At 47.6% G+C, this 25,375-nt stretch overlaps 1 protein-coding gene across 5 annotated transcripts in view; it reads right to left on the bottom strand.

Moving 5' to 3' along the window:
* Positions 1–25,375, bottom strand: part of KIZ (kizuna centrosomal protein) — a 107,456-nt gene that overhangs the window by 74,381 nt on the left and 7,700 nt on the right. For 2 of the 5 annotated variants that reach the window (XM_068143244.1, XM_068143245.1), the window contains 3 exons: positions 11,261–11,319; positions 9,360–9,422; positions 694–784 (listed from right to left, as the gene is read on the bottom strand). In XM_068143244.1, coding sequence (XP_067999345.1) covers positions 694–784; positions 9,360–9,422; positions 11,261–11,283 — 177 coding nt within the window. In that variant the 5' untranslated portion in view covers positions 11,284–11,319. Of the gene's footprint in view, positions 1–693; positions 785–9,359; positions 9,423–11,260; positions 11,320–20,893; positions 21,000–25,375 lie in introns of those variants that run through there. The other 3 variants (XR_010987898.1, XR_010987899.1, XM_068143246.1) reach the window with 2 other exon arrangements.

Here is a 25,375-nt window from a genome sequence, read left to right as displayed (position 1 = left end):
CGTTGCCGCTTATTACAATATTGGCTGGCTGAGGGGGTTTCACACACAGTCACAAGTGACTACTCTTGCCAGCATGCTCCAAGTTGTTACAAGATGTTTTTAGACATTTCATCTAAAAGAGCTTTACTGCTTTTAGTGAAGAAAACAGCTATGGTCTTGAACTGTATCATTTATATGGAGATAGGAGGAGGGATTAGAGGCCTGCATTACTACAGATATATAGCAGAATATATTTAAGTATTCCTTGTCAGTCTTTTTTGTCTGTTCCTGAGATAGGCAATCTCTTTCTGCTGCTTCTGAGAAAAGGTCAAAACATACAAAATTATAAATACACCATCTCAGTGGACTGCTGCATCTTAACAAATATCAGTCATTAGGAAGATTTCCTCCTCGGTCAAGACCATTTTCACACCATTTGGCACAGGAATCGTCAAAACCAACAGAAGGAACATAAACACTCAGGGCTCTCACTGCTTTTTAATTCTAGCTCTGTGGCTGAAGTAATTGCACATTTTACCTAGGTGATTCTACTTCACTCAGGCACTAAATAATATTTCACACTACAAATGCCACAGCAAAATTCCCACGCAGAGAGCGCTTCAGCTCTGCCTGCCTCTTCAGGCAGCGGCACGGTGGAAAGCCCAGCGAGGGAATAAAACACATTTCCCCCCCTGCCCCCTTCCTTCGCATTACCTGCTCACTGGATTCTTCTTGCTCATCACCTTCTGCTGACAAGTTACCCTCTTGAAGTGATAACACTTTTAATTTCCCTTCCATACCATGCCTAAACGTGAACAAACCCATTATGTAAAACAGAAGGCAAAAAATCAGCTGCCACAAACCAAGACATTTCACTCCGCAGCTCGTGCACTTTTAAACGGAACCTCCAAGTGCTATTTTTCAGTCTGACTGTATTTTAAAAGCCTGAGATCACTTCTTTCTCCTATTTTTCCCCCCCACACTCCCCTGAACAAACGATGTGGCCTGCACAGAGTTTTAACACACATCTATTCATTTGTGTAATTTAGCATCCTACAAAACACTAATAATTCGTTGCCTTCAGTCGATTTTTGTCCCAATTGGCATTTTTAACATCAAATTATTGCTGCTGCATCCAGACAATGGCTCTGGCTGCTTTGGGATGAGATGAGCTTTAGAGTTTGTTTTACAAACATCATCTTGCATCTCACTGAGCTATTCTAAGGACAAAAAAAAATACATGGCAGATGTACAAAGAGCATCCCAGCATGAAGGCAACTTGCCGTAGTGTGACTAACAAACAACTGCACAGAACGTCCTCACCTCCACTCCACTGTTTAATTGACCAGATGTAATGCATTCAGAGGAGGAACCACTGCTTAAAAGCCAAGCACATGCAGCAGCACCTATAATTAATCCTGTTTGTTAGTAATTGTAAACCCCAATAACAAGTTACAGCAGCCCTGAATGAAAGCACTTCAATACCTATTCTGCATCAGGTAATATGCATGAAAATAAATCTTCAAAACAATTAACTTCAGCAGCTCTGCACTCCACTGGTGCATTCAGCAACATTTTCCCAGGTAATAGCAGCTGCTCAGAAAATTGGAAGCATCAAATTTTAAGAAACAAACAAAATACATGTAAATTCAAATCAAAAGAAAAATCAGCCACGTGAAAATTAAAGGCATGCAAAATAAACTCAAATAAAACCAACTACTGGATTTTCCTGACAGCTGAAGTGAATTTACTTACACTCCCCAAAATTACTGAACAAATTGGAAATACACAAATACAGGGTTAAAAAAAAAAAAAAAAAATTAAATAGGAGTTTGGTCATCTACAGCCACATAAACTGTGCACATGTTTATGATAAAGCATTCCTAAAGGGCATTTTCTCACTATAAAAAGAAAAGAGTAATAATTTCTTTCCATGTACTTCCATGATAGATTAAACTATTACACGCTCCATAATTCTTACCCAATCCCCAACAAGGGGGCTTTTCATAACCACAGCACAGGGGATATGTAAGCTGTGCTTTGTTGAACAGCCCAGAATAAAAACTCTTAACTTTGGCCAAAAAAAGAAGGATGCCACAGAAACATCAAAATGGAAGCAATGAATGGAAGCTGCATGCAGATCAACCCATGGCACAACTGGCACTTGCACCAGGATGTCAGCATAGAGCACTAAGCAAAATGTTGTGTGTTAGGGCTGCTCAGAACACCAAAAAAATACCCCTAAAAACAAGGGGAAATAGAGTATCACAACATAACTCCAGTTCCACTGTCTGAAACAGAAGTAATTAAAAAACACCCAAATAATAAAAAAGGGAGGATGGAAAATAAGAATAAAAAAAAAAAAAATTAAAGACAACAAGGGAGATAAGAAGTAATCATAAAAGAAAAAAAGAAAAAGGGAAGATGGAAAATAAGAATTTAAAAAAATATATACATTTCAAACCAAAAATTGACATACCCAATCCAGGACAGTGTCTAAACTCTGTTACTAAGCTGGAGCAAGGAAAAGCTGCTCTCTGAATGTCACCAGACCCAACTGGCTTAAAAGAAAAGAATTACCAGGCAGTAGCTGAGCTCTAGTTGGGTGGGGAATTACTCTCTGTACATTCATGTTTTCTGTACCCTGAACACAGGCTTTTTAAGGCAGCTCCTTCTAAGAGCATCCCAGAGTAAGCTTTACTGACTCAGATCAAGCTGTGAGTGCCCCTGAACAGAGGCAAAGCAGTACAGGGAACACTGCTCCTGTTTTAATTCAGACTGCATTTCAGAGAAGTAAAAGCCAGTCACAAGTGAGTTCTAGATAGCCACATAAGTGTTGTGTCAGTACCACATCACAGGGGCTCAGAATGTCTCAACTAGTTTTCTTCCCTCCTGCCTTCCAGCAAGTTAAAGGGGAGTGTCAGAGGAACAGAAATAGTCTGAAGAATGCCACTGCTCCCAAAGCAGGTATTAACATTTTCCCCCGAGATTTTACCTCCCTGAAATTATCAGCACATCACAATTCTTGTTTCTTTAACCTGAGATAATTATCAACCTGGTGTCATTTTGCAACACCCCAGATTGCTCTGCAGTGAGTAGCAAGACAACATGTTAAGTTTAAAAATCCTCAAATCAAGGCTTTGAAACAGCCAGTTAAATGGGAAGCACTTCAGCTATAAGTTATGATAAAAGATTCCTATTATATAGCCTTAAAAATGGATCCTAAGCAAGTTTAGCTTTTTATCTCTACACAATGGAACTACTAGAAATGCCTTTCTTTTACTTCCACAACTTTTTTTCCCTCCTATACTATTTTAAAATATCAAGGCAGACTGACTACATACTGGAGGTACTGAAATCCCCAATTGCTTAGTTCTAGTCAGTGTGGGGAAAGATTCTAGCAGGGGCTTGCTGGAAGGCAAACACTTCTCTCCCAGAAGAAATCACTGCACAGTCAAGACGACTTCTGAAAACTGTTCCTGCAGACCAAAACAACAACAGTGCAGTTGTTGGATGGACAGATTCATTTGTGTCCAGAGAAGGGCCACGAGGATGATCAGAGGGCTGGAGCACCTCTCCTATGAGGACAGACTGAGGGAGTTGTGGCTGTTCAGTCTGGAAAGGAGAAGGGTCCCAGGAGACCTTATTGTGGCCTTCCAGTATACTAAGGGGGCCTACAAGAAAGCTGGGGAGGGACTTTTTAGGGTGTCAGGGAGTGATAGGACTAGGAGGAATGGAAAAGAAAATAGAAACAGGTAGATTGAGATTGGATGTTAGGAAGAAGTTCTTCCCCATGAGGGTGGTGAGACACTGGAACAGGTGGCCCAGGGAGGCAGTAGAAGCCTCATCCCTGAGAGTTTTTAAGGCCAGGCTCGATGTGGCTGTGAGCAACCTGATCTAGAGTGAAGGGTCCCTGCCCATGGCAGGGGGATTGGAACTAGATGATCCTTGAGGTCCCTTCCATCCCTAACAATTCTGATTCCATGATTTGTCCTCATGAGAGTTTCTATTTTTCCTTTTAGAACTTAATGACCAGGCACATTTTCTACCTGTTGTGATAAATTTAAATAAATGAGTTATGTGAGAACTAGAACAGGGGTGTATTTGGTACTACCACACTCCTACCATGTCAGTTATGACACACAACTCAGATACACAAGGGATAGAATACCCCTTGGGCTTTACTTAATCAGCCCAGAAGGAAACTTCAAAGTATCCAACTCTGAAGGCACATTCAGAGATTGCATTGGGTTGGAAGGGACCCTCAAGGATCATGTTGTCCAACCCCTCTGCAGTCAGCAGTGACACCTCCAACTACCTCAGGCTGCCCAGGGCCACATCAAGACTTATCTTGAATGTCTGCAGGGATGGAACCTCAACCACATCCCTGGGCAACCTATTCCAGTATTTCACCACTCTCATTGTGAGTAACTTCAGTCTCTCCTAGTAAACACAAAATTTTACCAAAAGCAAAGACCCAAGTGATGCTAGGGAGGATGCATTTTTTTCCTTTACCACACTGTTCAGGAATTGCTAGGGGACTGTTTAGTAATAGAACTAAAGGTGACCTTATCTGAGCTCAGCTTTAGTCCAGATAGTTCAAACAACTGCTTCTTGTCTCAGAATTTATTTACTCTCACACTTCCTGTGCTGACAGAAACAGAGCAATAAGCAGAGGCAAAACAATGGCTATTTAGAGTGTTAAAACCAGAAGTATGTCCTGAAACCACTTCTCTGAGATGCACTCCAGTAATAAAATCCTTACTAAAACAGTTTAGTAACAAAGTTTTACAAATCTACTACAATTTCAGTCTTTTTGTCTTAACATGGCTACCACTGGTTTATTCCTTTAGCACATGATCCATATCTGTGTTTTAAATCTCAGTTCTCCCTCACATCCAAGGGACTCAGGAGACTGTAGATCATATGAAGAGCTCTGTGAAGTATTGCTGACTATCTGTGTTTCGTCATGTATCAGCAGAGTTTGGGTTCACTCCAAACACCTTAAGCACTCCAAAACATACAGAATCATAGAAGGGATTGGGTTGGAAGTGACCTTAAAGACCATCTAGTTCTAAACCCCCTGCCATGGGCAAGGACACCTTCCACTATGATGAGTTTTAACTGGCACCTGAAGTTTCGATGCACTCAGAAAGCACCAATTTAGCAGCCCTGTAGCAGCAGTAAACACTAACATATTAGGTCTTATAGAAAGTTACTTCCATCTTCTGGATCATTGCTGAACCTGAAGTTTTCAGATGAGTTTCCAGCTGGTCCAACTCCGTGAAAATGGCCTGGTTCCTCTGAAGAGCTTGATTCTGTTGTTCAACTATGTGACTGACTGAGGCTGTCCCCTTAAGGAAGGGAATATTGTGGTCGGATGTTTGTAAACGAAAGACGGATCTAAACTAATTTCATTGGAAGAGTGGGAGGAAGCACCTTCTGAACTGGGAGTGCAGCAGAGTATCCTGGGCATTCCTACACTTTTCTGGTCAGTCTGTCTTCCCCCTCCTTCGGTGGCTTGCAGATCGCTGCTTCTGGGCTTTTGGCCAGGCTTGACCTTGAAACTGATAAGCTGCAAGGCCTGTATTAACCGCTTTCCAATTAACACATAACTGCTTTTAATTTTTTTCTCTTTTCTCTCTTTCTAACCCTCTCTGGGGAAATGGGGAGAGAAGGGGGGGCAGAGTTGGGGAACCCCCTCAGCAGAGGGGGGAACTCTCATTTCTGTGCTACTTTGTTGTATATTTCTGTATATATTGTAAATACTGTAAATTCTGTATATATTTCCCTGCACTTCCCTGCTTTGTAAATATACAGCACCCACTGCTTTGCTAATTCAGCTGTGAGGTTTTTGGTTTTTTTCCCCACCACTTTCCGGGGGGAGGAGAAGGTCCGGCATTTCCCTTCCAACCCTACGACAAACTACTTCTCTCAAGTAGTTTTTCAGCTTCATGTATTTCAGTTTCATCCTACAGGAGACAAAGAAACTGTATTTCAAGAGTGTGAAAAGAAAGCAAAATGCACCTCTTGTACAGACTGTCCAAAGCCGCATCATACAACTGACAGGATGTCTGCAGCTTTAAACAGAAGGGTTGGGCTTCAAAAATAAGTATATTAAAACATTCTTGCAGAATTCTTTTCTGATTTATGTTTTAGTTACTTAAACCACAATAAATGAAAGTTGAAATTGTATTTAGAAGGGCATCCTCCTAAAGTCATACAAAGCCTAACACTATGGCTGCAGTTTCACAACTGCTTTAAGCCAACCCCAAGCCATGCTGCCATCAAAAGGGGCATCTCACCCCAAGCCATTCTCCTTCTGTATCATACTATCAATCAGGGTTGGAAGGGACCACAAAGACCATCTAGTTCCAACCCCCCTGCCATGGGCAGGGACACCCCACACTAGATCAGGCTGGACAGAGCCTCATCCAGCCTGCTCTTAAACACCTCCAGGGACGGGGCCTCAACCACCTCCCTGGACAACCCATTCCAGGGCATCACCACTCTCATGGTGAAGAACTTCCTCCTCACATCCAGCCTGAATCTCCCCGCCTCCAGCTTCATTCCATTCCCCCTAGTCCTATCACTACCTGATATCCTGAGAAGTCCCTCCCCAGCCTCCTTGTAGCCCCCCTTCAGATACTGGAAAGCCACAATTAGGTCACGTCAGAGCCTTCTCTTCTGAAGACTGAACAGCCCCAACTCCTTCATCCTGTCCTCATAGGAGAGGTGCTCCAGCCCTCTGCTCATCAGATCCCGTTGTCCCCCCGGGATCAGTGCTGGGCCCCGTCCTCTTTAACATCTTCATTGATGATCTGGATGAGGGGGTTGAACCAGTCATCAGCAAGTTTGCAGATGACACCAAGTTAGGAGCAGATGTTAGTCAGTTAGAGGGCATAAAGGCTCTGCAGAGGGACCTCGACAGGCTGGACAGATGGGCAGAGTCCAATGGGATGTCACTCAACAAATCTAAGTGCCAGGTACTGCACTTTGGCCACGGCAACTCCATGCAGAGCTACAGGCTGGGGTCAGAGTAGCTGGAGAGTTCCCAAACAGAGAGGGACCTGGGCGTGCTGGTTGACAGCCACCTGAATATGAGCCAGCAGTGTGCCCAGGTGGCCAAGAGGGCCAATGGCATCCTGGCCTGCATTAGGAATAGTGTGGCCAGCAGCAGCAGGGAAGTCATTGTGCCCCTGTACTCTGCATTGGTTAGGCCACACCTTGAGTACTGTGTCCAGTTCTGGGCCCCTCAGTTTAAGAAGGACATCAAAACACTTGAACGTGTCCAGAGAAGAGCAACAAGGCTGGGGAGAGGCCTTGAACACAAGCTGTATGAGGAGAGGCTGAGGGAGCTGGGATTGTTTAGCCTGGAGAAGAGGAGGCTCAGGGGTGACCTCATTGCCCTCTACAACTACCTGAAAGGTGGTTGTAGCCAGGAAGGGGTTGGTCTCTTCTCCCAGGCAACCAGCACCAGAACAAGGGGACACAGTCTCAAGCTGCGCCAGGGGAGCTTTAGACTCGAGGTGAGGAGAAAGTTCTTCACCGAGCAAGTAATTTGTCATTGGAACGGGCTGCCCAGGGAGGTGGTTGAGTCACTTTCACTTGGTGCCATGGTCTAGTCATGGGGTCTGTGTTGATAGGTTGGACTCGATGATCCTCGAAGTCTCTTCCAACCTTAGTGATACTGTGATATGTTTGTGCCAGTGCTGTCTGCTATATGGCCACATGGCAAATTAGGTCAAGAGTAATCCAGCTGAAAAGTCATCTAAACCAGTTCTCACCCACCCTAAACACAGACTCATTTTCAGACAGACATATTTGCTTATCTGATTACAGGGCAAGCCTTTGTGCCAACAAAGGGGAAATATGAACCAAGGGCACCCAGAAGCATCTTTAAGTCTCACTCTGCCTGCTTAAATCACCACTGAAAATGCAACTCAAATCCCCCAAAACTGCCAAAATTCTCAGAGAAACTTCAGTTCAAAACCTCTTACATTAAAAGAAATCATAGTAAAACAGAAAAAGTGCCTGGGATGCTTCTCTACCTCTTCACACATTCTCCTCTTTAATCTCCACCTTCATTTTATAACCCAAAGATTTTTATTTTTTTTAAAACAGACTGTGTATTCAATTTACACTTAGAATATTTAGAATAAACCAAACCAGGTTGGAAGAGACCTTCAAGATCATCGTGTCCAACCCATCAACCAACTGAACCCACCCAAACAGCTAACTCATGGCACCAAGTACCCCATCAAGTCTCCTCCTGAACACCTCCAATGACGCTGTTACAGTTTGAGCTGGGTGCCCCCCTGTAATGTTTACTTCCTGTGTCCAGAGGTCCAGCCCAGAGGGGTGGACACAGGAAATTATGTAGTATTTCCTACCACAATCCTTTGCACCACTATAAGATCCAGTGCGGAGTCTAGCACTCTCTCTTTTCTTCCTCCTCCGTCAGCCAGTAACTGGGGGAGATGTCTCCTGGCTTTGGGCCTGGCTAGGCCCAAGGCCACGGGGGGATGGGCAGTCTCAGATCTGGCCAGCTGAGACTAGCCTAGCAGTGGGAGGGGGAAGAAGGAGCCCTGGGGGTCTCGGGTGTACCCTCAAGTGGGGATGGGATCTCTCTGGGTCTGCTTTGGGATTTTTCTTTATCACTGTGCTTTTGCTTTTCTGTAAAAGTTCACTGCTTTCTATTTAAACTTTCCATCACTTTTGCAATCCGTTTGTCTGAGTGTTTATTGTTGCCAGGGGTGGGGAAGGGGGCTGCCTCAACCCAGCACAGACGCTGACTCCACCACCTCCTTGGGCAGCCCATTCCAATGGGCAATCACTCTTTCTGTATAGAACTTCTTCCTAACATCCAACCTGAACCTCCCCTGGCGCAGCCTGAGACTGTGTCCTCTTGTTCTGGTACTGGCTGCCTGGGAGAAGAGACCATCATCTGCCTGTCTACAACCTCCCTTCAGGTAGTTGTAGAGAGTGATAAGGTCACCCTTGAGTCTCCTCTTTTACCAATTAAAATTGGTAATATAGAAACTGGCCAAGGAGCAAGAACTAGAACCTAAAACATCTTATAGGACCTCCTCACTTTCAGATTTTCTACAACCCTAGGACACCGATTGTGTGAAAGCTGCACAAAACCAAGCTGCACATTAGTTTTGACCAGGACAACATTTCAGGATTAGAGTAAGGTAGTTAAGTTATTGCTGAAGTTATTTCATCAACAACTTAAGAGACCTGAATCCTGCATTATATTTAAACACTTTAATATAAATCTATTGTTACTAAAAAAAACCTTCAAGATAACATTCTAAAAGCATTCCATGATACCAGTCTTTTGTAAGTACAAGAAAAGAAGCTTTTAAGTAGCTTACAGGTATGCATCAGACTTCTTGTACTCCATCAGTTTTCTTTCTAATTCCAGCCTTTTGGCTTCACTGGAAGGAAACAAACAACACATAGTAAGATAAGACTGTTCAATAATTTAAATTCTCACAATGCAAGACACGAAGCAGTTTACAAAGTGTAACCTTTCCAGAAAAGAGAGCATGTTTTTGCTAGATTGGTAGCCTTACAAAGTGGTCTGCTAGCTGAGCTTAGCACAAATAAAGCAACCTCAAAAGCTTCCACTTCTCTTTGTTCCTCACTGGAACAAAAGCTGGGTTATTTTACCAGGAAAAATGGCTTGAACAGCTAGACATCCACACAAGACCTACTGGACGTGTTTAAGAAGAGACTGGATGAGGCATTTGGTGCCATGGTTTAGTTGATTGGATGGTGTTGGGTGATAGGTTAGACTTGATGATCTTGAAGGTCTTTTCCAACTTGGTTAATTCTATTCTAAATGGTCAGAGACTTCTGCCCAAGTTCCCAATACTTTCTCCAGAAGCCCCAGGATGAGCTCTACATCCAGGAATGGCAGTTCCAGGACTTATCTCTCCCTTTTTAACCCCCAACTCCATGTCCCAAAGCAGAGCACTTCCAATGCAAGACATACTCAGCTGAACTTGTTCAAATGGAGAGCTCCCCAGAACTTCTCATAGGAACATGGCAACACCTTAAAAGAGATTTCCAAAAAGCCCCAACTCTTTCCTAACTTACAGGCTCAAGATGCTACCCAAGTATGCAACAATTTAAATTTAAAATGTAGAACATATTTCATACTTAGGCATTAAAGACAAGTACACCAACAGATATGGCAGGGCTACCTGCAAGAACCTACTAAAGGGTAGTATATAATTACCCATCATAAATATTTATGGTTGTGCAAAAGCTGTGGGGCCATCTGTTGTGTTGCTGTCAAAAGCAACACATAGGATGGTCAGAGTGCTCATGAATAAGCTCTATTCCTCCCCCACAATCTGTTTCAAGGAGAATCTATTTGCAGGAAAAGAAAAGAACAAAGCTGATAGTACTTAATAACTGCAAAACACATCTGAAGATGAAAAGCCACCCCATAAGCAGAACAAACAAACAAAAAAGTAATCAACTGACAAGAGTGAGGCTTCCAGTAGATTCATATTACAACAATTAAAGATGATCAGAGGGCTGAAGCATCTCTCCTATGAAGACAGGCTGAAAGAATTGGGACTGTTCAGCCTGGAGAAGAGAAGGCTCCAGGGAGATCTTATAGCAGCCTTCCAGTACCTGAAGGGGGCCTGCAAGAAAGGAGACCTATAGGAAGGATGGCAAAGGACTGTTTAGAAGGGCTTGGAGTGATAGGATGAGGGGCAATGGTTTGAAAGTGGAGCAGGGGAGATTTAGGTCGGACATCAGCAGAAGCTCTTCACAATGAGAGTGGTGAAATACTGGAATAGGTTGCCCAGGGATGTGGTTGAGGTTCCATCCCTGCAGACATTCAAGATAAGTCTTGATGTGGCCCTGGGCAGCCTGAGGTAGTTGGAGGTGTCACTGCTGACTGCAGGGGGGTTGGACAACATGATCCTTGAGGGTCCCTTCCAACCCAATGCAATCTCTGAATGTGCCTTCAGAGGTGGATACTTTGAAGTTTCCTTCTGGGCTGATTAAGTAAAGCCCAAGGGGTATTCTATCCCTCGTGTATCTGAGTTGTGTGTCATAACTGAGGTGTCCCTGCTGCCTGCAGGTGAATTGGACAAGAAGACCTTTGATGTTCCTTTCCAACCTAATGCAAGCTCTGACTGTAAAAAAAAAAAAAAGAACCTGAAATTCTCATTTCCTAGGAAGGCTGCACCTGTGTGAGTGACAGAAACAGATCCGTGGGATTGCACATGCCCATATTGCTAAGGATGTTTACCTGTGGATTTGTGCACTGTCCATGTCACAGCCACACACAGTTGCCTCCTCCCAGTTGCCCTGCACAGGGAAAAGCCAGAAAAGAGGAAAATAAATAAATAATAAAAATAAAATCACCCTCTCTACTGCTTAGCCTGAGAGATCAAGGCATCCATTTTACCCATCCGATCCTGCCACTGTCTGAAACAAGATTAGGTTTTAATAATAATAAACCAGGATGGAAGAGACCTTCAAGGTCATCGCATCCAACCCATCAACCAATCCAACCCACCTAAACAACTAACCCATGGCACCAAGCACCCCATCAAGTCTCCTCCTGAAAACCTCCAATGATGGCGACTCCACCACCTCCCCAGGCAACCCATTCCATAGCGCAATCACTCTTTCTGTATAGAACTTCTTCCTAACATCCAACCTAAACCTCCCCTGGCGCAGCCTGAGACTGTGTCCTCTTGTTTTGGTACTGGGTGCCTGGGAGAAGAGACCATCATCCACCTGTTTACAACCTCCCTTCAGGTAGTTGTAGAGAGTGATAAGGTCACCCCTGAGTCTCCTTCTCCCCAGACTAAGCAACCCCAGCTCCCTCAGCCTCTCCTCATAGGGATTGTGTTCCAAACCCCTCACCAACTTTGTTGCCCTTCTCTGGACCCGTTCCAGCAAGTCAACATCCTTCCTAAACTGAGGGGCACAGAACTGGACACAATATTCGAGGTGCGGCCTAACCAGTGCAGTGTACAGGGGCAGAATGACCTCCCTGCTCCTGCTGGCCACACTGTTCCTGATGCAGGCCAGGATGCCATTGGCCCTCTTGGCTGCCTGGGCACACTGCAGGCTCATGTTCAGCCTGCCATCGACCAGTACCCCCAGGTCCCTCTCGACCTGGCTGCTCTCCAGCCACTCTGACCCCAGCCTGTAGCTCTGCATGGGGTTGTTGTGGCCGATGTGCAGAACCCGGCACTTGGATGTGTTCAATCTCATGCCGTTGGATTCTGCCCACCTGTGGTGGGTCTGGAAAGGATAAGGCCAAGAAGCCTCTTCCCTCCCCCCTGTGAAGTAAAAGGGAAAAAAAAAATTGAAGGGAAAGGAAAAAAAACCTCACAAGCTGAATTAGCAAAGCAGTGGAGCTATATTTACAAAGCAATGCAGGGTTTGCAGGGGAATATTTACAAATATACAGTATCTACAATATATACAAAGATATACAACAGAGTAACACAGAAATGAAAGTGACCCCCCTCAAGGCAGAGGGGTCCCCCACCTCCGCTCTCCCCTCTCTCCCCCCCTTTCCCCAGAATGGGATAGAAAGAGAAAGAAAAGAGAGGAAAAAAAATGGTAGAAGCAGTTTGTGTTAATTGGAAAGGAGTTAATATACAGGCCTGGTATCTTGTTTTCAAGGCCGAGGCCTTGGCAGAAAGCCCAGCACAGAGACAGAGCTGCAGAGCTGCTGCACCGTGGAAAGGCAGAAGCAAGACTGACAGAAAAGTCGTGGAAATGTCCAGTTCACTCCCAGTTCAGAAGGTGCTTCCTCCCACTTCACCAATGAAATTAGTTTAGACTATTCCTTCCGTTTACCAACTTCCGTCCACCATATTCCCTTTTCTTAAGGGGGCAACGTCAACCGGCCACACCACCGATCCAGCCTGTCGAGGTCCCTCTGCAGAGCCTCTCTAGCCTCCAGTAGATCAACTCCTGCCCCACCTTGGTGTCGTGTGCAAATTTACTGATGGTGGACTCAATGCCCTCATCCACATCATCAATAAAGATGTTAAAGAGCATGGGGCCCAGCACTGATCCCTGGGGCACTCCACTAGTGACTGGCCCCGAGCTGGATGTGGCACCATTCACCACCACTCTCTGGGCTCGGCCCTCCAGCCAGTTCCTAACCCAATGCAGTGTGCTCCTGTCCAAGCCATGGGCTGATAGCTTGGCCAGAAGTTTGCTATGGGGGACAGTGTCAAAGGCCTTGCTGAAGTCCAGGTAGACTACATCCACAGGCCTCCCCACATCCACCAGGCGGGTCATCTGATCATAGAAGGAGATCAGGTTGGTCAGGCAGGACCTGCCCTTCCTAAATCCATGCTGGCTAGGCCTGATCCCTTGAACATCCTGTAAGTGCTGTGTGATTTCACTCAGGATGACCTGTTCCATGATCTTGCCTGGCACTGAGGTCAGGCTGACAGGCCTATAATTCCCTGGCCCATCCATCCGGCCCTTCTTGTGGATGGGCACCACGTTGGCCAGCTTCCAGTCTTCTGGGACCTCTCCAGATAGCCAGGACTGCTAAAAAATGATGGAGAGTGGCTTGGCCAGCTCATCTGCCAGCTTTCTCAGCAACCATCTGGTCCCATGGACCTGTGGGGATCCAAGCAGCTGAGGAGAGCTCCAACTGTCTACTCATGGAACACAGGGAAACTATGCTGCTCCCTGGCTCCTTCTGCCAGCTCTGCAGGCCAGCTGTCTGGAAGACGTTCTGCCCTTCTAGTAAAAATTGAGGCAAAGAAGGTGTTAAGTATCTCTGCCTTTTCCTCATCCTTTGATACATCATTTCCCTCCGTGTCCACCAAGGAGTGGAGGTTGCCCTTGCCCTTCCTCTTGCTATTAATTTATTTATAGAAAGACTTTTTGTTGTCCTTCACAGCAGAGGCCAGTCTAAGCTCCAAATGTGCTTTTGCCTCCCTAATTTTCTTCCTACATGATTTGGCAACATCCTTAAACATTCCGTGGGTTGCCTCACTTTTCTTCCAAAGATGATACACCCTCTTTTTTTCCCCTTAGTTCTATTAAAAGTTCATTAACCATCCAGGCTGGCCGTCTGCCCCGGCGGCTCATCTTGCGGCACATTGGCACAGCCTGTTCCTGCGCCTTCAACAGTTCTTCCTTGAAGCAGGTCCAGCTCTCCTGCAACCCTTTGTTTTTAAGGGCTTTATCCCTCTGAGTTAGTTCCTTGAGTAACCTGAAGTCTGCCCTCCGGAAGTCCAGGGTGGAGGTCTTCTTGCTGCCCCTCTTAGCTTGACCGAATAGCGAAAATTCAATTGTCTCGTGGTCACTGGCCCCTAAACACCCTCCGACCACCACATCACCCACCAGCCCTTCCCTGTTGGTGAAGAGGAGGTCAAGCATAGCCTTACCCCTGGTAGGCTCTCGCAGCACCTGGGATAAGAAGCTGTCCTCCATGCACTCTAAGAACCTCCTAGACTGTCTCCTCTTTGCTGTGTTGAGATCCCAGCAGATGTCAGGCCGGTTGAAGTCGCCCATGAGAACAAGGTCAGGTGATCCTGAGACAGCCTTAAGCTGCCTATAGAATGCTTCATCAACATCTTCTTCCTGGTTAGGTGGTCTATAACAGACTCCAACCAGGATGTCTGCCCTGCCGGTCTTCCCTCTAATTCCCACCCACAAGCACTCAACCCGATCGTCCCTAATCTCCATCTCAGTGGCATCTAGTGCCTCCCTGATGTACAGGGCCACCCCTCCACCCCTTCTTCCTTGCCTGTCTCTCCTGAAGAGCCTGTAGCCATCAATTGCAGCGCTCCAGTCATGTGAGTCATCCCACCACATCTCTGTGATGGCAACTACATCATAACTTTCCTGCTGCAACAAGGCTTCCAGCTCCTCTTGTTTGTTACCCATGCTTCGTGCATTAGTGTACATGCACTGCAGCTGGTCTGCTGGTTTCACCTCTGACTCTAACTTATCGCTCCCCGACTCTTGCCTGAGGGGACTATTTTCAGCCCCTTCCCCCTTTGAAACTAGTTTAAAGCCCTGTCGATGAGACCTGCCAATTCCCTTCCCAGGATCTTTTTACCTTTGGGGCACAGGCCATTCTTGTATACTGTGACCTTTCCCCTCCTCTGGGACACATGTACTCCATTTCATGTCATGTATGCAATTTAAAAGCCACGCTTCATCTGGGATCTCATCCTTTCAATTTCCTTTTACATGACAGATAGCTAAGCAAAAGCAGATTTCAAGAACTTGTTTTTACTCTTCTAGAAGTAATTTTCATGACTCAGTGAAGAACACACTAATATCCTGATGGATGTAAGAGCCAATGGATGTGAACAGCCATTGGCTCTGATCCTCTTTCTCATCTTTACTACCACAGGTCATTCCTCAGCTCCTGAGAGATCATTCCCCTTCTACCAGCATGGTTCTTCAGTATCCCATTTCTTAGTCTGAGCTACAGATATTTAGACAGCACACAAATAAGTAAGCTCCAGTTTAGTTTCTATGTGTCAAAGCAGTGCAAGGACCATTCTGGCCACTCCACTGCACTACTACCTCCTTTATCACCTGAAAAAACAAAGCACTCAGCCTGAGAATTGTTTCTTCACACAGTTCTGCATTGGGCTGAAACTGTGCCACCAGCCAGTTACCAGCTTTCTTCTTACATGGACAAAACCAGCAACCCTCAGAACTTTAAGGATCCAGGTGGCGCATTTTCAAACACCCCTGAATCTTCAGCCTACAGGGAAGGAGCGTTCGCTTGGGATTTGAGAGCAGAATTAAATCCCTGGCCAGCCACCAGCTCTCTAATCTCTGGCATTTCACCAGCCTTCGATCTGTAGCAATACCCAGCAGAACCCAGCGTGTGGCTGAAGAGAGGAGGCAGCTTGAGGAGCGCAGCTCTGAGTGTTTGCTTTTGGCTTTGCTTCCCTTGCTTTTCAGGCGGTAAGGGGCTGGTGGCTCGTGACTTCCTGAAAAGGGGAGGAGGGGCAGGGGGCTCAGGTTGCCTACGTACCTGAGGGCAGTGATGTAGCTGGGGGAGGGGTTGCCACGGAAACCACGCACAAACCAAACAGAACCCAGCGCGGCTGAAAAGAGGAGGCAGCTTGAGGAGCGCAGCTCAGCCTTCTTACTGACAGGGAAAAAAAAAAAAAAAAAAAAAAAGGGGGGGGGAGAGGGTGGTTACTGCAAGATGGTCACTACTAGAGCAAAGGCTAACACAGAGACCACTCACAAGCATGCAGATGTTCAGGTACGTGGCTGCAGTGAGTGCTGGAACCTGGCACTCTATATGGAGGATGGAAGGAACAACTCCTGTGTCAGGTGTGAGCAGGTCAGTGATCTGATGAGCATGGTGGTCAAACTAAAAGAGGTGGAAAGGCTAAGAGCTAGAAGAGATGGCGAGCAGAAAATTGACGATTCCCATAATGTAACCTCTTCGAAACCAGAACAGGGGGTAACATTTAGTGGAACAGGGAGTTTGATACCTTCCCAGCAGCAAGACTCTCAACCTCCCTGTAGTAACCCACATGAGCAGGGCCAATGGGAACAGGTCTCTGCCCGATGGAAGAAATGCAAACGAAGGAAGTCTGCTACTTTGAGCAGCACACTGACTACAGTGCAATTAAAGAACAAGTATGAGGCTCTGCAGGAGGAACAGGTCATTGGTAAGGTCGAGGACTCAAGAAGGTCAGAAGCTGCACCAATGACAGGTTGCCTCAGGCCAGCCATCAAAACTTACCCAGAAAAGAAACCTCGTAGGGTCATCGTCATAGGAGACTCCCTACTGAGGGGAACAGAGGGCCCAATATGCAGACCAGACCCATTTCATAGAGAGGTCAGCTGCCTCCCTGGTGCCCAAGTAAAAGACATTGTAGATAGAATTCCCAAACTCGTGAGTCCTGCAGACTACTACCCACTTCTGGTCTTTCAGGTGGGCAGTGACTATGTAACAATGAGAGGCTCACAATCAATTAAAAAAGACTTCAGAACCATAGGGCAACTGCTAAAGGGATCAGGGGCTCAACTCGTGTTCTCTACTATCCCTCTAACGTCAGCAATGGATGAGGGAACACTGAGGAAGGGCCGACAGGTCAATTCATGGCTCAGGGGCTGGTGCCATCATCAGGGCTTTGGGTTCCACAATCATGGATTGGTTTTCAAGGCACCAGAGCTGAAAACAACTTATGGGACACACTTGTCCCAGAGGGGGAAAAGAATCCTGGGGCAGGAATTGGCAGGGCTCATTGATAGGGCTTTAAACTAGATTTGAAGGGGGAAGGGGTTAATAGTCTCCTGCTGGCCGGTGACAAACAGAGGGGCAGCTCACCAGCAGTAGAGAGAAGGAGAGCTGGTAAGGGCTCTCAACTTGCTGCCCTGAGGAAAGCCACGAATGATCCACCAGGACATTGTGCGGAAACCAAGGGGAACTGACACAAGAGGAGGACAGGGCCAGCCCAGCTGAAGTGCTTCTATGCGAATGCGCGCAGCTTGGGCAACAAACAGGATGAGTTAAGGGCCACTGTGCTGCTGGGATGCCACAACATAGTGGCTGTTACTGAAACTTGGTGGGATGAATCCCATGACTGGAATGGGGTTTATAGATGGGTATAAACTCTTTAGGAAGGATAGGCAGGGAAGGAGAGGAGGAGGTGTTGCCCTCTATGTCAATAACCAGTTGGAATCAGTGGAGCTCCACCTGGGGAGGGATGATGAGCTAGTTGAGAGCGTATGAGTTAAAATTAAAGGCAGGACAGGGGAAGGAGATATTACTGTGGGGGTCTCCTACAGGCCACCTGACCAGCAGATCCAAGCAGATGAGGCCCTCCACAGGCAAATAGAAGCGGCTTCCAGGTCACAAGCCCTGGTCCTCATGGGAGATTTCAACCACCCGGACATCTGCTGGAGGGACAACACAGCAAGGCACCAGCAATTCAGGATGTTCCTGGACTGCATAGAAGACAGCTTCCTCCTCCAAATGGTAGAGGAACCAACAAGAAATGGTGCTATGCTGGATCTTGATCTAACCAACGGGGAAGGGCTGGTAAGCAATGTGAGGCTCAGAGACAGCCTTGGCTGCAGTGACCATGAAGCAATTGAATTTAATATCCTCAGGGCAATCAGGAGGAAGTATTCCAAGCTCACGACCCTAGACTTTAGGCGTGCAGATTTTGATCGCTTCAGGGATCTGCTAGCCAAAGTGTCGTGGGACAAAGCCCTGGAGGGAAGAGGGACCCAGGACAGCTGGTCAGTACTCAAGGACCACCTCCTCTGTGTCCAGGAGCTCTGTATACCAACAAAGAGAAAAGCAGGTAAGAATGCTAGGAGGCCTGCCTGGATGGGCAAGGAGCTACTGGACACACTATTACTTAAAAGGAAACTCTACAGGAAGTGGAGAGAAGGACAGGTAGAACAGGGGGTATATAAGGAAGCTGCCCGAGCAGCAAGAGTCCTGGTTAGGAAAGCCAAAGCAGAGTTTGAATTTAATCTAGCCAGGGAGATTAAAGGGAACACTAAGAACTTCTACAGGTATATTAATGGGAAGAAGACGACTAGGGAAGGTGTGGGCCCACTCAGAAAGGAAACTGGTGACATGGTCACAAGTGATGAGGAAAAGGCTGAGGTATACTTAATAACTTCTTTACCTCAGTCTTCACTGCAAGGGCCTCTAGCTACACTCCTGATGTTATGGAAGACAATGCCAGGGACAGGGAGGAAGAACTGCCCATTATAAGTGAAGATCACGTTCGTGGCCACCTGAAGAACCTGAAAGTGTTCAAGTCCATGGGACCCGACGGGTGACACCCACAGGTACTGAGAGAACTGGCAGAGGAGGTTGCTAAACCCCTCTCTATTATATTTCAAAAGTCACGGCAGTCTAGGGAAGTCCCCACAGGCTGGAAAAGGGGAAACATCACCCCCATTTTCAAAAAGGGTAAGAAGGAGGAAGCAGGGAACTACAGGCCAGTCAGTCTCACCTCTGTGCCCAGAAAGATCATGGAGCAGATCCTCCTGGAGGCACTACTGGCTCAGAAGAATAGTGAAGAGGTGATTGGGAACAGTCAGCATGGCTGTCGTAGGGTTGGAAGGGAAAGGCCGTGCCTTGTCCTCCCCCCGGAAAGGAGAGAAAACCAAAAACCTCACAGCTGAATTAGCAAAGCAGTGGGTGCTGTATATTTACAAAGCAGGGAAATGCAGGGAAATATATACAGAATTTACAGTATTTACAATATATACAGAAATATACAACAAAGTAGCACAGAAATGAGAGTTCCCCCCTCTGCTGAGGGGGTTCCCCAACTCTGCTCCCCCTTCTCCCCCCCTTTCCCCAGAGAGGGTTAGAAAGAGAGAAAAGAGAAAAAATTTAAAAGCAGTTATGTGTTAATTGGAAAGCAGTTAATACAGGCCTTGCAGTTTATCAGTTTATCAGTTTCAAGGCCGAAAGCCCAGAACGCTGTGAGCTGCAAAGGGGGAAAAGCAAGACTGACTAGAAAAGTGCAGAAATGTCCAGGATACTCTGCTGTACTCCCAGTTCAGACGGTGCTTCCTCCCAATCTACCAATGAAATTAGTTTAGATCCATCTTTCATTTACAAACATCCGACCACAATATTCCCTTTCTTAAGGGGACAGCCTCAAACGGTCACAATGGCTTTGCCAAGGGCAAATCCTGCCTGACCAGCCTGGTTGCCTTCTATAAGCAGGTGACAAAATTAATAGATGAGGGGTGAGCAACTGCCATCGTTTACCTGGACCTGAGCAAAGCCTTCGACACTGTCCCGCACCACATCCTGGTCTCCAAACTGGTGACACATGGGTTTGATGGGTGGACCACTAAATGGATAAGGAACTGGCTTGATGGCCGCACCCAAGGAGTGGCTGTCAATGGCTCCATGTCCCAGTGGAGGCCAGTGACAAGCGGAGTCCCTCAGGGATCAGTCCTGGGACCTGTCTTGTTCAACATCTTTGTGGGTGACATGGACAGTGGCATTGAGTGCACCCTCAGCAAGTTTGCTGATGACACCAAGCTGTGTGGTGCAGCAGACACGCTGGAGGGAAGGGAGGCCATCCAGAGGGACCTTGACAGGCTGGAGAGGTGGGCACAAGCCAACCTCATGAGGTTCAACAAGAGCAAGTGCAGGGTCCTGCATCTGGGTCAAGGCAATCCCAGGCACAAATACAGGCTGGGCAGGGACTGGCTGGAAAGCAGCCCTGAGGAGAGAGACTTGGGGGTGCTGGTGGACAAAAAGCTCAACATGAGCTCTCAATGTGCACTTGCAGCCCGCAAAGCCAATCAGATCCTGGACTGCATCAGGAGAAATATGGTCAGCAGGTCAAGGGAGATGATCCTCCCCCTCTACTCAGCTCTGGTGAGACCCCACCTGGAGTACTGTGTCCAGTTCTGGAGCCCCTATTACAAGAGGGATATGGACATGCTGGAACGGGTCCAGAGAAGGGCCATGAGGATGATCAGAGGGCTGGAGCACCTCTCCTATGAGGACAGACTGAAGGAGTTGGGGCTGTTCAGTCTGCAGAAGAGAAGGCTCCGAGGTGACCTAATTGTGGCCTTCCAGTATCTGAAGGGGGCCTACAAGAAGGCTGGGGAGGGACTTCTCAGGATCTCAGGTAGTGATAGGACTAGGGGGAATGGAATGAAGCTGGAGGTGGGGAGATTCAGGCTGGATGTGAGGAGGAGGTTCTTCACCATGAGAGTGGTGAAACCCTGGAATGGGTTGTCCAGGGAGGTGGTTGAGGCCCCATCTCTGGAGGTGTTTAAGAGCAGGCTGGATGAGACTCTGGCCAGCCTGATCTAGTGTGGGGTGTCCCTGCCCATGGCAGGGGGGTTGGAACTAGATGATCCTTGTGGTCCCTTCCAACCCTGACTGATACTATGATACCTGATCCCTCACCTCCCATTTAAAGCAGTAAGACTAAGATGCCTCAGTATTTTTTGAGATACCAGGCCTCAGCTTCTTTGCTCTCCAGTCCCACACCCACAATGTAGGAATAACAGTACTCCTGTTGAGATAAGAACACAGAAAATTGCACAGCTCTTAGGCATGACACGATCTTCCCTTAAAGCAAACTATTTTTGTGGTTGCTTTTCTACACCAGCCTGACATTAAATCAACTGTTGAGCTCTGAGCTGCATCTACCTCACCAGCCTGGAACCTGGCCAGAGCTTGCACAAGCCTCAGCCAGCTGCCCTAGTCCCATGGTGGGTCAGAGGGGACCTGTTTAGCACCATTTTGACACAGAACTGATGCCAGTTCTCTAAGACTAATAATCCCACCAGGTGTATGTTCTGTGTTCAGGACATCTCAGTATTTGTACAGGGTTATTGCAAATGGCCCTTAGCCTGAGGCATCTGGCCTGACTGTAGAGAAAGGGAAGCTAATTGCACCGTTAGTCACAGTGTTAAGTACAGCATAATTTATTTACTTCCTTGCCTTCACTGCCTTTCTCATCAGCAACAGCTGAAGATTAAGTGCTGAGTAATCACAACATGGTCGGGCCGGTATGAAACACAGAAGGCAAACTCTGCCCCATTTCACTTACTACCTTAGACACCCCTAACCTAGTTCTAATGATTTTTGCACACAACAAACACCATTGACCTATATATTGAAACCCATGCATGCATGAATTTGTCTATTTAGATTCGATAAGGTACCTGCATTAGGAAATAAAACATGTCCAATAAAGTCTAACATGCCATTTGAGGTGGGTTATAGGTATTTTGGTTCAAGTCTCAAGGCAGTCTCTGCTGACTGTTTCTCAGAAGCTTAATACCTGCTGGATAATTTCTAAAGCACTTCAGAAACTGAGTATTGAAAGAGGAAAGAAAAAAAAAAAAAAAAAAATCAACATACTTAGGAGAACAGGTGGGGGAAAAAAGTACTCATGAGAACTCCCTCCTGGCTCACCAAGAGTCAGATGGGGGACATCATCCAGTAGCCGTGGCTCATTTGCTTAAGCCCAAGTGAGTCCATTTTGGTTCACTAGCTGATCGGGACCGCTCATTCGGGACCGCTCCGCTTGAACTGTGAGTTTCTCTCGGTGTTTTTTTGCCTTCCTTTTGGGGTTTCACGGGTCGGGAGGACTCCTGGTAGGGGGGAGCCGGCAGGATCGTGCTCTCGCGAGCCTGCACGGGAACGGGAGCCTGACATCAGCCGCGGCAGTTTTAAATACCACCCGGGCTGTGCGCGCGGTGCCATTTTGGTTCATTAGCTAGCCTATCGGCTGGTTGCAAAAAAAAAAAAAAAAAAAAATTTTTTTTCTTTTTTTTCTTTTCACTCAAACGTTCCACCATGGTTGTCACTCGGATGAAGGGTAGAAAAGCAGCATCTACCCAGACAGAGCTGTTTTACCAGCATGCTGGAGTCCAGGCTGCCAGCTGCAGAGAGTGCTTCAGCCTGGCACTTGGAATACAAGAGGAGGGAGAGGACACCTGTGTCAGGTGTGACCAGGTGAATTTTCTCCTCAGCCTGGTGGCAGAGCTGAAGGACGAAGTGGCCGAGCTGAAGGAGGAGGTATCTAGGCTAAGGACAATAAGGGAAAGTGAAAGGGAGTTAGATTTGTGGGAGAAGGCTCTGCAGATCTCCCCTGCAGAGGGAAGGGTCCCTGGAAATGAAGAGGGATGGATACAGGTCCCTGCCAGGGGTGGCAAGAGAAATCCACCCCGACCCTCTCCTCCTCCTCTGCTGCCCTTGCATAATAACTATGAGGCCCTGCAGGCTGAGGGCAGTGGGGATGAGAGGGCTGAGGCTGAGGAGCAGGCATCCAGAGGGGAGCCTAAGGCCAAGCAGTCCCCACCAGCTATAACGACCAGCTCCACAAAGAAAAGGAGAAGGGTTATAGTTGTTGGGGACTCTCTCCTGGGGGGTACTGAGGGACCCATATGTCGTCCCGACCCATCCCACAGGGAGGTCTGCTCCCTACCCGGGGCGCGGGTTAGGGACATTGCAAGGAGACTCCCTAAATTAATCCAGCCCATTGACTATTACCCTCTGCTGGTAATACAGGCTGGGAGTGATGAGATTGACAAGAAGGGCACCAGGGCGATTAAGGAGTTCAGGGCCCTTGGACAATTGATTGATGGGGCAGGAGCTCAAGTGGTGTTCTGCTCAGTTCCCTCAGTGGCAGGGGTGTACACTGAGAGGAATGGGAGAACCCACACCATCAACAATTGGCTCAGGGGATGGCGCCAGAGGCAGAACTTTGGGTTCTTTGACCTTGGGACAACTTTCACCGCACCTGACCTGCTGGGTCCTGATGGGGTGCATTTATCTAGAAGGGGTAAGAGAGTCCTGGCACTGGAGTTGGCAGGGCTCATTAGGAGGGCTTTAAACTAGGTCTGAAGGGGGTGGGTGAGGCAATCGGTCCCTCTGCAGAGGAAAGAGTAGGGCACAAGGTAGGGTCAAATGAGAAGTCAGGAACCCAGCTGCGATGCATGTACACCAATGCACGCAGCCTGGGCAATAAGCAAGAGGAGTTGGAGGTCCTAATCCATCAGGGCGACTATGATGTAGTCGCCATCTCAGAAACTTGGTGGGACAACACCCACGATTGGAGTGCTACACTGGGGGGTTACAGGCTCCTTAGGAGAGACAGGCAAGGGAGAAGAGGAGGAGGGGTGGCTCTGTATATTAGGGAGTCACTCTCTGCCACACAACTTCAGGTGGAAGATGAGGGAGTTGAGAGCCTGTGGGTTAAAATCAGAGGGCAGCCTAACAAGTCTGACATCCTGGTTGGAATCTGTTACAGACCACCCAACCAGGATGAGGAGGCTGATGAAGTGTTCTACAAGCAACTGGAGGCCGTCTCAAGATCATCAGATCTTGTCCTTGTCAGCAACTTCAACCTCCCAGATATCTGCTGGGAACTTAATTCAGCAGAGAGGAGGCAGTCCAGAAGATTCCTGGAGCAAATGGAGGACTGCTTCCTGACACAGCTGTTAAGCGAGCCTACCAGGGGACAGGCTCTGCTTGACCTGCTGTTCTCCAATAGGGAAGGGCTGGTGGGAGACGTGATCGTGGGAGGCTGCCTAGGGCGCAGTGACCACGAGATAGTGAAGTTTTCAATATGCAGGGAGATAGGGAGGACTACCAACAGAACCTTCACCCTGGACTTCCAGAGGGCGAACTTCAGCCTGTTTAAGAAACTTATTTGTAAAGTCCCCTGGGTACCAGCCCTCATGAACCAAGGGGTCCAGGAGGGTTGGACCTACTTCAAACAGGAGCTCTTGAAGGCACAGGCGTGCCGAAAGGCGAGCCGGCGGGGAAGGTGACTGACCTGGATGAGCAAGCAGCTCCTGGAGGATTTAAGGGGGAAGAAGAGGCTGTATCACCTTTGGAAGGAGGGGAAGGCTTCTCGAGGTATGTTCAAGGAACCTGTTAGATTATGTAGGAATAAAATTAGGGAGGCAAAGGCCCAGCTGGAACTGAAGCTGGCCACCTCTGTCAAAGATGATAAAAACCATTATTATAAATATATTAACAATAAAAAGAAGGGCAAGAAGAACCTCCACTCCTTATTGGACCTGGAGGGGAACACGGTGACTGAAGACGAGGAAAAGGCTGAGGTCCTGAACACCTTCTTTGCCTCAATTTTTAACAGCAAGGCAGGAGTTCAGGACGAGTGGCCTCCTGAGCTGGGCGATGGGGTCAGGGAGCAGTGTAGTGCCCCGGTAATCCATGAGGAATTAGTTCGGGACCTGCTGAGCCACTTGGACACTCACAAGTCCATGGGACCAGATGGGATCCATCCTAGGGTGCTGAGAGAGCTGGCAGATGAGCTGGCCAAGCCGCTCTCCATCATTTTCCTCCACTCCTGGCTCACTGGAGAGGTCCCAGATGACTGGAAACTGGCCAATGTGGTCCCCATCCACAAGAAAGGTCAGATGGAGGAACCTGGAACCTACAGGCCGGTCAGCCTGACCTCAGTGCCAGGGAAAGTGATGGAGCAGATTATCCTGGCGGCAATAACTGCGCACCTGAAGGATGGCCAAGGGCTCAGGTACAGCCAACGTGGATTTAGGAAGGGCAGGTCCTGCCTCTCCAACCTGATCTCCTTCTATGATCAGGTGACCCGCCTGGTGGATGTGGGGAGGCCTGTGGATGTGGTCTACCTGGACTTCAGCAAGGCCTTTGACACCGACCCCCACAGCAAACTGCTGGCTAGGCTGTCAGCTCGTGGCTTGGACCACTACACTTTGTGCTGGGTTAGGAACTGGCTGGAGGGACGAGCCCAGAGAGTGGTGGTGAATGGTGCCACATCCAGCTGGCAGCCAGTCACCAGTGGCGTCCCCCAGGGATCAGTGCTGGGCCCCGTCCTCTTTAACATCTTCGTTGATGATCTGGATGAGGGGGTAGAGTCAGTCATCAGCAAGT

The sequence above is a fragment of the Melanerpes formicivorus genome, unplaced genomic scaffold (assembly GCF_026170545.1).
Source record: "Melanerpes formicivorus ecotype bairdi unplaced genomic scaffold, bMelFor1.0.p_v2 SCAF_9, whole genome shotgun sequence".
NCBI classification, from domain to species: Eukaryota; Metazoa; Chordata; class Aves; order Piciformes; family Picidae; genus Melanerpes; species Melanerpes formicivorus.
Note: the sequence above shows the minus strand (reverse complement) of the source record. Positions and strands in the feature narration are given on the sequence as shown.